The sequence below is a fragment of the Enhydra lutris genome, unplaced genomic scaffold (assembly GCF_002288905.1).
Source record: "Enhydra lutris kenyoni isolate GAN:26980312 unplaced genomic scaffold, ASM228890v2 scaffoldscaffold13, whole genome shotgun sequence".
NCBI lineage: Eukaryota > Metazoa > Chordata > Mammalia > Carnivora > Mustelidae > Enhydra > Enhydra lutris.
Genome location: NW_019154097.1, coordinates 28,402,220 through 28,415,642, shown reverse-complemented (window position 1 = coordinate 28,415,642; position 13,423 = coordinate 28,402,220). Strand labels below are relative to the sequence as shown.

The 13,423-nt window shown below is 37.8% G+C and overlaps 1 protein-coding gene across 2 annotated transcripts in view; it reads right to left on the bottom strand.

Moving 5' to 3' along the window:
- The window catches only part of LOC111145651 (RAB GTPase activating protein 1), a 153,944-nt gene that overhangs the window by 107,127 nt on the left and 33,394 nt on the right, over positions 1 to 13,423 (bottom strand). For both annotated transcript variants that reach the window (XM_022500721.1, XM_022500720.1), the window contains exons 3-6: positions 5,718 to 5,952; positions 4,628 to 4,832; positions 2,723 to 2,897; positions 1,974 to 2,131 (exon numbers count right to left, since the gene is read on the bottom strand). In XM_022500721.1, the coding sequence (XP_022356429.1) occupies positions 1,974 to 2,131; positions 2,723 to 2,897; positions 4,628 to 4,832; positions 5,718 to 5,952 (773 nt within the window). The remainder of the gene's footprint in view (positions 1 to 1,973; positions 2,132 to 2,722; positions 2,898 to 4,627; positions 4,833 to 5,717; positions 5,953 to 13,423) is intronic.

Genomic DNA, 13,423 nt, shown 5'->3' with positions numbered 1-13,423 from the left:
ACTGGACCACCTTCTTACACCATACACAAAAATAAACTCAAAATGGATTAAAGACCTAAATGTGAGACCTGAAACCAAAAAAAAATCCTAGAAGAGAACACAGGCAATAATTTCTCTGACATTGGCTATAGCAACATTTTTCTAGGTATGTCCCCTAACACAAGGGAAACGAAAGCAAAAATAAACTATTGTAAACAAAATAAAAACTTCTGCACCGCAAACAAAACAATCAACAAAACTAAAAGACAACCTTCTGAACTGGAGAAGATATCTGCAAATGATATATCCAATAAAGGGTTTTTATTCAAAGTATATAAAGAACTTATACAGGACGCCTGGGTGGCTCAGTCAGTTAAGCATATCTGCCTTCGGCTCAGGTCAGGATCCCAGGATCCTGGGATCAAGTCAGTGGGCCTGCTTCTCCCTCTGTCTGCTGCTCTCCCTGCTTGTGTGCTCACTCTCTCTGACAAACAAAGTCTTCAAAAAGAAAAAAACCCCACAAAACTTACACAACTCAACACCCAAAAAACAAATAACCCAATTTAAAAATGAATAGAAGACATGAAAAGACATTTCTCCAAAGATGGCATACAGATGGTCAAGACACATGAAAAGATGCTCAACATCACTCATTATTGGGGAAATGCAAATCAAAACCACAATAAGGTATCACCTCACACCTGTCAGAATGGCTAGTATCAAAAATGACAAGAAATAACAAGTGTTGGTGAGGATGTGGAGAAAAAGGAACCCTGGTGCACTACCGAGGGGAATGCAAACTAGTGCAGTCACTGTGGAAAACAGAACTACTTTATGATCCAGTAATTTCCCTACTGGGTATTCACCCAAAGAATATGAAAACATTAATTCCAAAAGATGCATTCAGCCCTATGTTTACTGCTGCATTATTTATTTATTTATTTATTTATTTATTTTTAAAGATTTTATTTATTTATTTGACAGACAGAGATCACAAGTAGGCAGAGAGGCAGGCAGAGAGAGAGGAGGAAGCAGGCTCCCCGCCGAGCAGAGAGCCCGATGCGGGGCTCGATCCCAGGACTCTGAGATCACGACCTGAGCCGAAGGCAGCGGCTCAACCCACTGAGCCAGCCAGGCGCCCCATACTGCTGCATTATTTAAATAGCCCAACCAGGAAAGCAGCCCAAGTGTCCATCAGTAGATGAATGGATAAAGAAGACTGGGGGTGTGTGGGTGTATATACACGCAAATGCATACCACGGACTATTATTACTCAGCCATAAAGACAAAAAATGAAAAGAAAGAAATCAGCCTTTTTCTGACTGACTTTTTTCACTTAACATTATACCCTCATCCATGCTATTGCAAATGGCAAGATTTCATTCCATTTTTATGGCTGAGTAGTATTTCATTATATATAATTATCACATCTTCTTTATTCATTCATCTATTGATGGACACTTGAGCTGCTCCCATTATTAAAGAAAGACAAAGACTGTATGATTTCACTTACACATGGAATTTAAGAAACAAAATGAACAAAGAAAAAAAGAGACAACCCAAAAATCAGACTCTTAACCATACAGAACAAACTGATGGTTACCAGAGGGAGGAAGGTAAGTGGGATGGGTGAGAGAGGTGATGGGGATTAAGAAACCACTTACTGTGATGAGTGCTGCATAGTGTACAGAACTTTTAAATCTCTACATTACATACCTGAAACTAATATAACACTGTATGTTTGATTATACTGAAATTAAAATTTAAATAAATTTAAATTAAAAAACCTTTCCTCTGCAAAGCTGCCTCTTTCCTTTTCTTTATCACTTACAATATAAAAAACTCTACCTATAAAAGCAATCTTAAAAAAAGAAGCAAACATTTTATACATGAAAGTTAAATAATCTGACCCAGAGTTTCCCTTGAACCACAGATGATACACCATGTTAATACAAACTTCAATTAAAAAAAAAAAAAAGAATAAAATATCCTACCTAAAATAACCTTTACCATCATCTTCTTTTATTTCTAAAGACACAGAGAAGGTAAAGATGTCACTGTCAGGAGTTTGAGGTGCAGCAGCTGCTGAAAGTGGGGTCTGCTTGGCAGAACGGCGGAAGGCAGTAGCAAAACTGTAAAGTATCCGGCTTACCTACAATGGATATGTTAGAAAATGGGCTGTTATCAGAAGAAATAAAATACCTTTATTAAGGCTGAAATTACCTATTTTGTGTGTGTGTTGGGGCGGGTAGTAATTCATCTTTCCCCCACTGATTTATTTTGGTAAATTATCTAATTTGTTAGGCCTAGAAAGCAAGCAACACTAAAAATGGCCAGAGAAAGGGTTTTAAAAAAGAAATGGTTATAAATACAAGAAGTCCAACTGAAAAATAATTTTCTAAATTGTTAGAAACAATCTGAATATATTTATTACAGTAAAAAAAAAAAAAAAAAAAAGGCCTACAAGATTAGCTTTAAAAGAACAGTTTGGAAACGTGTCATTCCTGAAACCAAGATACCTATCAAGAAGTCTTGGTCTCAGACACTCTTAAGCAACAACGTTCTGATTACCCAAACTTTTAGTTTCTTTATATTTCAGCCCATCAGGCTGGAATCAATAAAACATCAGCAAAGAATTTCATTTGGCTTATTAAGTGACCATAATAAATACTGCAATTAACTTCAACACAGTGAGGGTAAAGGTGAAGTTTCATTTGCAGACAGTTTTCTGGTAGGGACTTACAGCTTCTTGTATTTCACACCGGAAGACGTGTATTCTGAAGAGCTCTGCATTGTAATGACTTTCAGTGAAAGCAAAACAGTCACTCTCGGGAGTTCCATCATGCCCTCTGACACAGAAGAGGATTTTGTAGATAGGGTAGTTTGCTATTTCAGTGTTTGTCTGAGGATCTAAGAGTCTGTTTGGGAAAAAAAGTTATAAAGAGCTTAGAGGGATTACGGACTATTCTCACTAAATCCATATTATGATTCGAGACTCATCTTTCTAGCAAGATCACAGAAACCATTTTTGGTATGCTAATCATATTAACCTTAAGTCTTAACAAATAAGTTATATGTAGATTTCTCTTTTTATTTTTTAAGATTTTATTTATTTGACAGAGAGATAGCAAGAGAGGGAACGCAAGCAGGGAGGGGTAGCGGGAGAGGGAGGAGCCAGCTTCCCACCAAGCAGGGAGCCCCATGCGGGGCTTGATCCCAGGACCCTAGGATCATGACCTGAGCCAAAGGCAGACACTTAGTGACTGAGCCACCTAGAAGCCCCAATACGTGGATTCCTGAATTATTAATTATGTAATTCCATGGTACTAAAACCTACATAATCTTATGCTTTAGGGAGGCAATCAGAAAGACAAACAATAAGTATGCAGGTTTTCTATATAGTCTGTACATAAATAAAGACTAGATCAATGAGTAAATTAGACTACCAAAATGAAATCATTAAAGCTGTGTTTCTCACTACCTCCTAAAAAATGACCTAATCTGCTTTATTATTTAAAAAAACAAAAAACTGATGTGTTTTCTCAGAGTGAAATATGTTCTTCTGATTCATGGCAAGTAAGAAAGTACAAAATGTTAACACCTAAAAAAAAGATAATTACTAATCAAAAGCATTCCATTCACTGAAAATCGAAAGTGTGTTATTCATTCAGAAACGTATTGGTTAAAAAAAAAAAAAGAAAAACTTACTGATTCAACAAATACTTATAATACTCTAAGCTCTGTTCTGGATACTGAAGACACAAATATGAAAGTAATGAAAAGAAACTGCAATTTCAACAGTGAATGGGTAGGGCCACTGATGAGGAAAGCCTAGGGGTCCGTGCATAATGGAAATACAAAGGAAGTGGACCTAATCCACATTCAAAGGCACTTTGATAAAAACTCTGAAAACATGAGCAAGAGAAACTGGGTTTTGCATGTCTACAGAATTAAAATGTATCAGAACAAAGTATAATTTCAGTTGGGCAACAACTACTAAGAAGGACACAGAAATGAGCACTAAACAAGTTTTATGAAAAGTTTCATATTATTGGGGTGCCTGGGTGGTTCAGTTGATTAAGAATCTGACTCTTGATTTTGGCTCAGATCATGATCTTGGGGTCCCGGGATCTAGCCCCTACATCAGGCTCTGTGCTCAGTGGGGAGTCTACTTGAGGATTCTCTTTCCCTCTTCCTCTGCCCCTTCCCCCACTCACATATGTGCGTGCTCTCTCCAAAACAGTCTTTTAAAAAATGCTGATTCTGATATGTCAATATTATTATTGTTGATTCTAATATGTTGTTAGATTCAATATGAAACTTCATACTGAACTAATGTGTCAAGCTAGTATCTGTACTGGTGGAACAGGGAAAATATAAATATTATTTGTTAGGCATACTTTCAGGTCAACATATTTCAATTATCCCCCAAACATTTAAATTTTTAAGGTACCACACACAAGCAGGGTGGGGAAGAATATAAAAAAACTGTTCAAATGAGTAATTTTCGTAATCCTTGGAAGACGTTAAACGCCAAGTGAATTAAATATTACATGAATAAGATAATTATGTATTTTGTTCACTACTGCTTCTTACTAAATCTATAGGTCAGAAATCTGATCCAAACATTTCAAGAAGCTGGTCTTACCTCACGGTTCCTTCAGACACATTCGGCACTGACAGGGTAACGTCTAGTGAAATCTGACATTGGCTTCTTAAGATGGACATCATCCTTAAGGCTTCCACTTCACTCCTGGGTGCATTTACTGAGGCACAGCCTAAATAAGTTAGTTTGCTGAAAACTACACTGTCTTCATCAGCAGCTGGTGTAAAAGGACTTGACCCTTCAGAATCTGAAAGAAAGGAAATGAAATCATTTTTAATATTTTGTTGACATGAATACCAAGTAAAAACTTACAAGTTACATTTAGGTCTACAATTAAAAACTAAAGAGATAATATGCTAATGCCCCAGAAGAAATGCCCATTAAAGCCAGAAATTTCACATTAAAACTCTGTCACTAACACCCAAATTTTTAGGGATTCCTTTACTGTCAATCCCAAATCTAAAATGTGACCTGAGGTTAGATCTGATTTACATTTTGCCTCTTCTAATTTGTTCTGACTTTATAATTCACATATAGGTCAAAAATATATTTAGTATTTTACCACTCTGAAAAATTCTCTTCTTTCTGATCTGTATTGCTTTATTTCTCTCATTCATCATCTTAGCTACTTAATGTTCTCCCAATACCACTGTTTTCCCTTTCTCAAGAAAGCTGCGTAGTTGTAACACTCCAGTTTTCCCAATGAGCCTTTATAATTCCCCTATTCCTCCTCCTCTGTGCTGCCTTTTAAAAAACCTGGCAACTACTCCCAAAGAACTATCTATACAGGCCTGCAGCAAATATCTCTTCCCCAAGTATTATTCCTCCACATCTCCAACACTGTCCTCAAATTCCTTTTCTTGGAAAAATCTTGAAACATTCTGAAACAAGGCTTCCTCAGTGTCATTTAACTGCTGTTATCTCTTGCTTTGATAACCATGACGTACATTTAAAGGGAAATCAGAATGGTACATATACCTACCCTTCTCATATCCTCCTAAATCTAGAATCTGAACATTCTAGAAAACAGATGATGGTTTTTGCTTGCTCTGAATCAAACCTAGCACAGGGTGGGCACTCACATATTAAAAACAATAACCTTCAGTTAAGCAAGCAATGCAGCAGTCCTAACCTCCTTGTCCAGGTTTCACTGGCAAGCTCATCTCTGGTTTTTGAAGCCCTACTAATGGCACAGGGTTAATGGTAGATGAAGCTGAGAGTTGGTTAGAAAGAGGTCCATCTCCTTCACCATCCAGTTGTGACCTTTCCACAAGTTCCTTGTCCCCTGGCTGGTCGTCCATTGGAGGATCCATCAGCACATCTGCTAGCTCTTTTTGCAGCTGCTGCTCACTTCCATTCCCTATAATCTAAGGGTCACAAATACACGCAATCAGCAAAGTGAGAAAGAGAGGCCAGTACTAATTCAAATGGGTCCGTATTCTAGAGAAAACTGTCAGCATTTCTTTTGATAGAAAGATATCTTCTGAATTTTTTTTTAACAGAATAAGTCAAGATCTGCAATAAATAAGAGCTGCAGCTGCTCTCTTAAATCGTAGTTTTTCATGAAAAAGTGTACAGTGAATTTGAGACTATTGCCCAGAAATGTATGTGACAGTGTTTATTTAAAGTTTTCTAGAGTGGCCTCAACTAACAAAACATCCGTAATTTTACTTGTCTGGTGAGAAATAATCTGTTAAAAGGAGTATCTTTAGGGGCTTCTCTAATCTTTAAGAAACAGGGAAAATGTGTTTGCCTGCAGAAGTTATCATAGGAACAGACTTATTAGGTAATAAATTTTCACATGTATTTCACCACTCCTACTATAAGTCAGTCTCTTGTAATCCTAAGGGAGACTCCTCTGAAATGAACAGTTTCTTAATGTTCTGAGGCACCTGAATAAAGCTGGTATGTATAAAATGGCCTGAGGAGAAGCACACCATTTCAGTAATGTCAAGTGTTTTTCTAGAGTCATGATGGTTTATTCTTAGTTGCTCAATAAGGAAGTAAACAAGTGCAAAATCTAGTGGAAACTGCCCAATGCTAGGGAAAACCACAAGTGACAAAACTCAGTACTGTCACTAAATGCTTATTCAAGAAACACTAAAAAACAAATTCAACAAAACAATTTAGAAAAAGTCATGATCAAGAAAGGGGGTTGATTTAGGAGGCTTTCTGAAAACTAAAAGCTGACAGAAAGTTAAAATGGGTGGGGCTAGGAGACTATGTTAAAGAGAATGAAGTCTTTCCAGTCAAATAAACACAGAAGTTAGAAGCAAAATTCCAATAATAACAGACGTACCTCTGGACTGCCAAAGAACCCAGTTCAAACATTTTTTTTTTTTTAACTCTATAAGCTTCAAGTTCCTTTGGCTGTAAATTATAACTGAGAAACAAACAGTCTTAAGTCTTTTTCTTGCTGACATTTTCCCAAGGAAATCTGACATGTGAGCTACTCTTGCCACACAGATGTCCAGCCTCGTGGCTTCGGTAACAATGTGTATTTCCCTGAACTTCATTTTATGTTTACAGTTACTGCTAATGGAACTACAAGTGGGTCCCGTAATTTTAATTCTTTGTTATGCCTGATCCTACACAACCACAAATGCAATCCAATTTCTTCTTTCAAAAGTTGTACTTTCAGAAGTTTTTAAGCCATCTAAAAAACAAACACAGCTTAGTTCCAATTAACCTCTCATTCTTCCAGAACTGGAGAGCAATTACTGCATCACCTGCAGTAAACAAAAGATACTCTAATTGAACCTAAACTGTTTTCCAAGGGGAAAGAAAAAGAACATAAATAGGATAGTTATAGCTTCCTGAACACAGATGGAGAAAAGATATTAGACTCCCTGTTTGTGTAATTAGTAATTAGAACTGGGGAGACTATCACCAAAAGAGCAAACTAAATCAAAGAGAAAACATTATATTTTACATGTTACAAAGTACTATTTTGTTCTTTGGTTTAAAGAGTAATTAAGCTCAAGTCTTCTGTTGGATAGGCTGCCTACATTTTCACATATTCTTCAATAACAAAAATACACCTAAGCCTGAAAGAAAACACGTTTATATACTTGTATTTTGTTTGTACATATTTATCTTGCATTCCTCTTTCACTTACAGAGTCTAGAAACATAAGAACTGCCTTCTATTTCCTCAACTCTTCCTTAAAAACTAGGAAAAAGAAATGTACACACACAAACATTTGATTTTTAAAAACTGTTTAAAAACAGCAATGCTACATATGCTTTGGATGATTAGGGTCAATACAGTACTCAACAATTATGTTACATCATTTGTGAACCTTTGATCTAATTTCAAAATTACTGTCTGTGACATTATAATACACATACTTAAACTAGTTAAGGTTTTTGTCATTGTTTTTGTTTTCTTTATTTAAAAACTTTTTTTTTTAATTAAGTAATCTCTATGCCCAACATGGGGCTTGAACTCATGACCCTGTTATAAAGAACTGCATGCTCCATGGACCTAGCCAGCCAGGCACCCTGTTTGTTTGTTTGTTTTTTAAGATTTTATTTATTTATTTGACAGAGAGATCACAAATAGGCAGAGAGACAGGCAGAGACAGAGGAGGAAGCAGGCTCCCTGCTGAGCAGAGAGCCCGATTCGGGGCTCGATCCCAGGACCCTGGGATCATGACCCGAGCCGAAGGCAGAGGCCTTAACCCACTGAGCCACCCAGGCGCCCGTTTGTTTGTTTTTTTAAAGATTTTATTTATTTGAGAGAGAGAGAGAGAGAGACAATGATTGAGAGAAAGAGAGATCACTCACGAGGGGGGGGGGGGGGGTGCGGGAGGGGAGGGAGTTTAGAGGGAGAAGCAGACACTCTGCTGAGCAGGGAGCCTGATGCAGGTCTTGATCCCAGGACCCTGGGATTGTGACGTGGGCCAAAGGTATACACATAACTGACTGAGCCACTGAAGCGCTCATCTGTTGTTTTCTTTATGAAGAAGTCTTCCCTAGGCTTATCGAGGAAACATTTAGCCATGCCTTTCAGGGGTCTTAAACTTTGGCATGCATCAGAATCACCTGGAGAACTTTTTTTTATTTTTTATTTTTTAAAAGATTTTATTTATTTATTTAATAGACAGAGACCACAAGTAGGCAAAGAGGCACACACAGAGAGAGGGAGGAAGGGAAGCAGGCTCCCAGCATAGCAGAGAGCCCGATGTGGGGCTCGATCCCAGGACCCTGGGATCATGACCTGAGCCCAAGGCAGAGGCTTTAACCCACTGAGCCACCCAGGCGCCCCAACCTGGAGAACTTTTAAGACACAAACTGTTCAGCCCCAACTGAATTCCAATTCAGTAAGTCTGGGTGGACCTGATAATTTTCATTTTTAAAAAGTTTCCAGGAGATGGGGATAGTGCTGGTCTGGGAACCAGGCTCTAAGAACTAACCTTAGGTTAATTGTTCTTAACCATGACTACATAGCATAATAACCCATATTACCAGGAAGCATGCTGGTAATATGTAAATTATGTACTAAAATATGTACTCCATTTCCGCTCCCTCATCTCCCAAACAAACGAGTAAATCAGTCTCAGAGGTAGAGCCTGGGCATATGCATTTTGAAGAACCTCCACAGGTGATTTACAAAACAGTTGGCATGCCAGATTAGGCCAGCAGACTGCAATTTGTTGACCCCTGGTCCTGATGAATAGCTTAAACGAACCAACGACTGCTTATCACTAGACTGTGTTATAATAAAAAAAAAAAAAAACCCACTGTTCCCTGTTGCTAACAGCATTCTTTTTTTTTTTTCTTAATTTACTTATTTGTCAGAGAAAGAGGGAGAGAGAGAAAGGGAGAGAGCACAAGCAAGGAGAGTGGCAGGCAGAGGAAGAAGCGGGATGCGGAACTTGATCCCAGGACCCTGGGATCATGACTTGAGCCGAAGGCAGATGCCTTACTGACTGAGCCACCCAGGTGTCCTGCCAACAGTATTCTTAATGGAAAACACAATCATCTCTAAAATAACACACTGCAGTATTAGTCAACGGGTAGACATATAGATCAATGGAACAAAACGGAATCCAGAAATAGACTGACAAATATATGGCCAATTGGTTTCAAAAAAGTTGGCAAGCTAATTTAATGGAGAAAGGGAATAAAACAAATGGGCTGAACAACTGACCTGACATCTACACCTATGCAAAAATATGAAGCTCATGAAGCTCAGCCAATACCCCACATCACATATAAAAATTAACACAAAACGGGTCATGGTCTAAATGCAAATCCTAAAGCTGTAAAACTTACAGAAGAAAACAAAGGAGAAAATCTGTGAAAATCCTGGGACACAAAGATTTCTAATGACACAACAAGTAGCATAAAAGAAAAAAAATGTACGTGGGTGCCACAGTCGATTAAGTGTCCGACTCCTCCTTCTGGCTCAAGTCATGACCTCAGTCAGGGTTGTGAGCTTGAGCCCCTCCTTCAGGCTCTGCACTGAGCACCGAGTCTGCTTGAGACTCTCTCTCCCTCTCCCTCGGCCCCTTCCCCCTACATTCTTGCTCTCTAAAATAAAAATAAATCTTTAAAAAAAATGATAAAACTAGAAACTTCCGCTCAAAAGACACCATTGAGAGAATAAAAATATAAGCCACAAACGGAGAGTATGTATCTGATGACGGATTTATATTCAGAATGTCTTATAACTCAATAAGGAAACAAGCCACCCAATTTTAAAAATGGGCATTTCACCAAAGAAGGTATAGAGATTGCTAACTAATAAGCACATGAGAGAAACTCAATTCATTACCATTAGAGAAATTGAAACCTCCACAGGATGTCTCCACAAACCTATAAGCTTGGATAAAATTAAAATGAAAACAAGGCTAACAATAACCAAGGATTGGCAAAGATATGTAATAACTAAAAAACTCTCAAACATTGCTGGTGGGAATGCAAAACAGTAGTGTCACTTTAGCCAATTTTTTGTGAATTTTATAGTTAAACATACACTTACCATATGACTCAGTCCTAGGTATTTAACCAAGAAAATTAAAACATATGTCCTGTGAATGTTTATAGCAGTATTATTCATAATCACCAAAAAACTGAACACAAATGTTTATCAGCTGCTTAGTGGATAAACAAACTGCAAATATCTATACAATGGAATACTACTCAGCAATAAAAAGGAATGAATTATTAGTACATGCAATAGCATGGATTATTCCGAGTAAAATAAGCCAGACACAAAAGGCTACACCACCTTGTTAAGATTCCATTTATATGGTATTCTAGAAAAGGCACAACTTCAGGGACAGAAATCAGATCACTGGTTGCCAGGGGCTGGGAAGGAGATAAGAGGACTGACAAAAAAGAAGTACAAAGAACTTTTTGGAGTGATAAAAATATTCTGCATCTTAATTGTGGTGATGCTGGTTGTTATGAGTTTGCATTCACTAAAGCTTATAGGACTGTGCACCTAAAATGGGTACATGTTACTATGTGTAAATTTTATCTCAATAAACTTAAAATAGAAAGGGGATATTGATAGTGGCAAAGGTTATGCATACGTGGGAGCAGGGGTTAAATGAGAAATCTCTGTACCTCCCTCTTGATTTTGCTATGAACCTAAAACTGCTCTAAAAAATAAGGTCTATTATTTATTTATTTATTTATTTAAAGATTTTGTTTATTTGACAGAGACACAGCGAGAGAGGGAACACAAGCAGGGGGAGTGGGAGAGGGAGAAGCAGGCTTCCTGGGGAGCAGGGAGCCCGATGCAGGGGTTGATCGCATGACTCTGGGCCAAAGGCACGCGCTTAATGACTCAATCACCCAGGCGCCCCTAAAGTTTATTTTTTAAAAAATAGAAAAAAAGCATGGTTTCTACAAAAGATGCAATCTGAGAACACACTGTTCATTTTTTCTATCTGCAACTCAAAAGCTATTCATCCAGGGTTCTGTTTTTGACAATCACCTCATTTTACAGACTCTCCTGTGCCCACTTCATCTGCTGCCAAGATACAGAAACAATCCCTAGTATGGATCTACAACCCCTTCCTCAACGGTCTACTGGAGAGGAAATCTTCAGCTCGATGCCCCAGACAGTGTGTCAAACTTAACTCACTGACTCATCCTCCTCCTGTATCCTTTTATTTTTTTTTTTAAGGAAGCTCTATGCCCAGTTTGGAGCTGGAACTCATGACCCCAAGATCATGCTGTACCAACTGACCTAGCTGGGTGCCACCTGGTTTTTCGTTTGTTTTTAATTAGGGAATTGCACTACTATCCACTTAGTGGGCCAATGAAAGAGCACAATCACCCCTCACCCTTCACTTCTCTAATCCCCACATTACTCACGAATCCTACTGATCCTTGCTCAACTGTGCAGTTTCTCCTTCCTCTCTCGGCATAGGTAATACCATAGGATGGCTAATGTTCATTTTACATAAGCCTATTTATTAGAAAGATAGGAGTTTCCTTGCCTTTTCTCTCTCCTATGACCTATCTTTCACACAGCCACTGAAGTTATAATTGCAAAGCTTAGTTCTGATCAAGCACTACCTTGTTTTTAAAACCTCCCATGTTTCCTCAATTCCCTTAAGATAAAGCCCAAATTTGTAACTATATTCTATGAGTTCTTCACAACTCTGCCCAATTTATGTTTCCATCTCTTACCAATCACACCAAATTACTCACCTTCCCCAGGACAGAGGATAAACTTTCAAGCATATAGACTTTGTATAGACTATTCCCTTCCCTAGAAAGTAATCCTTCCCTTCTTCTTTCTGCTAAGACCAAGCTTAAATTCTGTTACCTCCTCTGGGATATCTTAATCGTGCAATAGGGGGTGTAATTACTGCCTCCCTAGGGATGCCACCATCACATGAGCATACATGTTTTAGAGAACCAGACCTTGAACGAGACTGGGCATTATTAGATGGCACAGACTGCTTCTTAAGTTATCTTTATATTATTCCCAAAGCATTGGATATACTTACTGCACAATATACCTACAATACATGTTTACTGAACTGAATTTTATAAATGCAAGGAGTAAATGCCAAAGTAATATTTTGATATTGGATATTCTACAGATTTTGGTTTAGTTATGAAAAATGAAATCTGAATTCTTCATTTTCACTTTGTTTACTTAAACACAAACATAACCACCATCATTTCCTATTATTCTGAGAGTCATTAAAGGTTTAACGTTTACAGTAAGAATACTGGGCAAGACCAGTTAGCATGCTGCAGACCAATTTTATTCTGAAGTCCAAAAAAGACTTCCTTTCCAGGAGGGTTCAATGACATAATAATAATAATATTATAGGACATTTGTTTATAACTCAGGCACTATATGTGATTTTTACAGGAATTATCTCATTTCTCACATGGCAGTACCCGCCAATTAGTAAGCATCCAATTAGTATCTCCCTACCTCACTTCCAGCTATTCCACTTTTTTTTTTAAGATTTTAAGTTAATTACTACACCCAGTCCCTATACATGGGGCTTGAACTTTAAACCTTGAGACTGAGTCGCATAATCTACCAACTGAGCCAGCAAGGTGCCCCCCACTTGCAGCTATTTCTAAATAAACTCTGACCCACCTACTGGAGTTCAGGTATGAAAAAGCAAATAATAACTTAAAAAAAAAAAAGTTCCACTTTCCATTATCCAGAGAAAACTAAGAACACACCTACTATTTATGTGAAAGACCCATTACTGGAATAACACCTATCCTTTCTAAATATATCAACTAAAAGTAATGATTTATATGGTAGAAGTGGCTACAGGTCTGTATCCTTGAGAGCAAAACTGCATTTATAGAAGCAAGGGACGAAATGTTTCAAAGACAACAG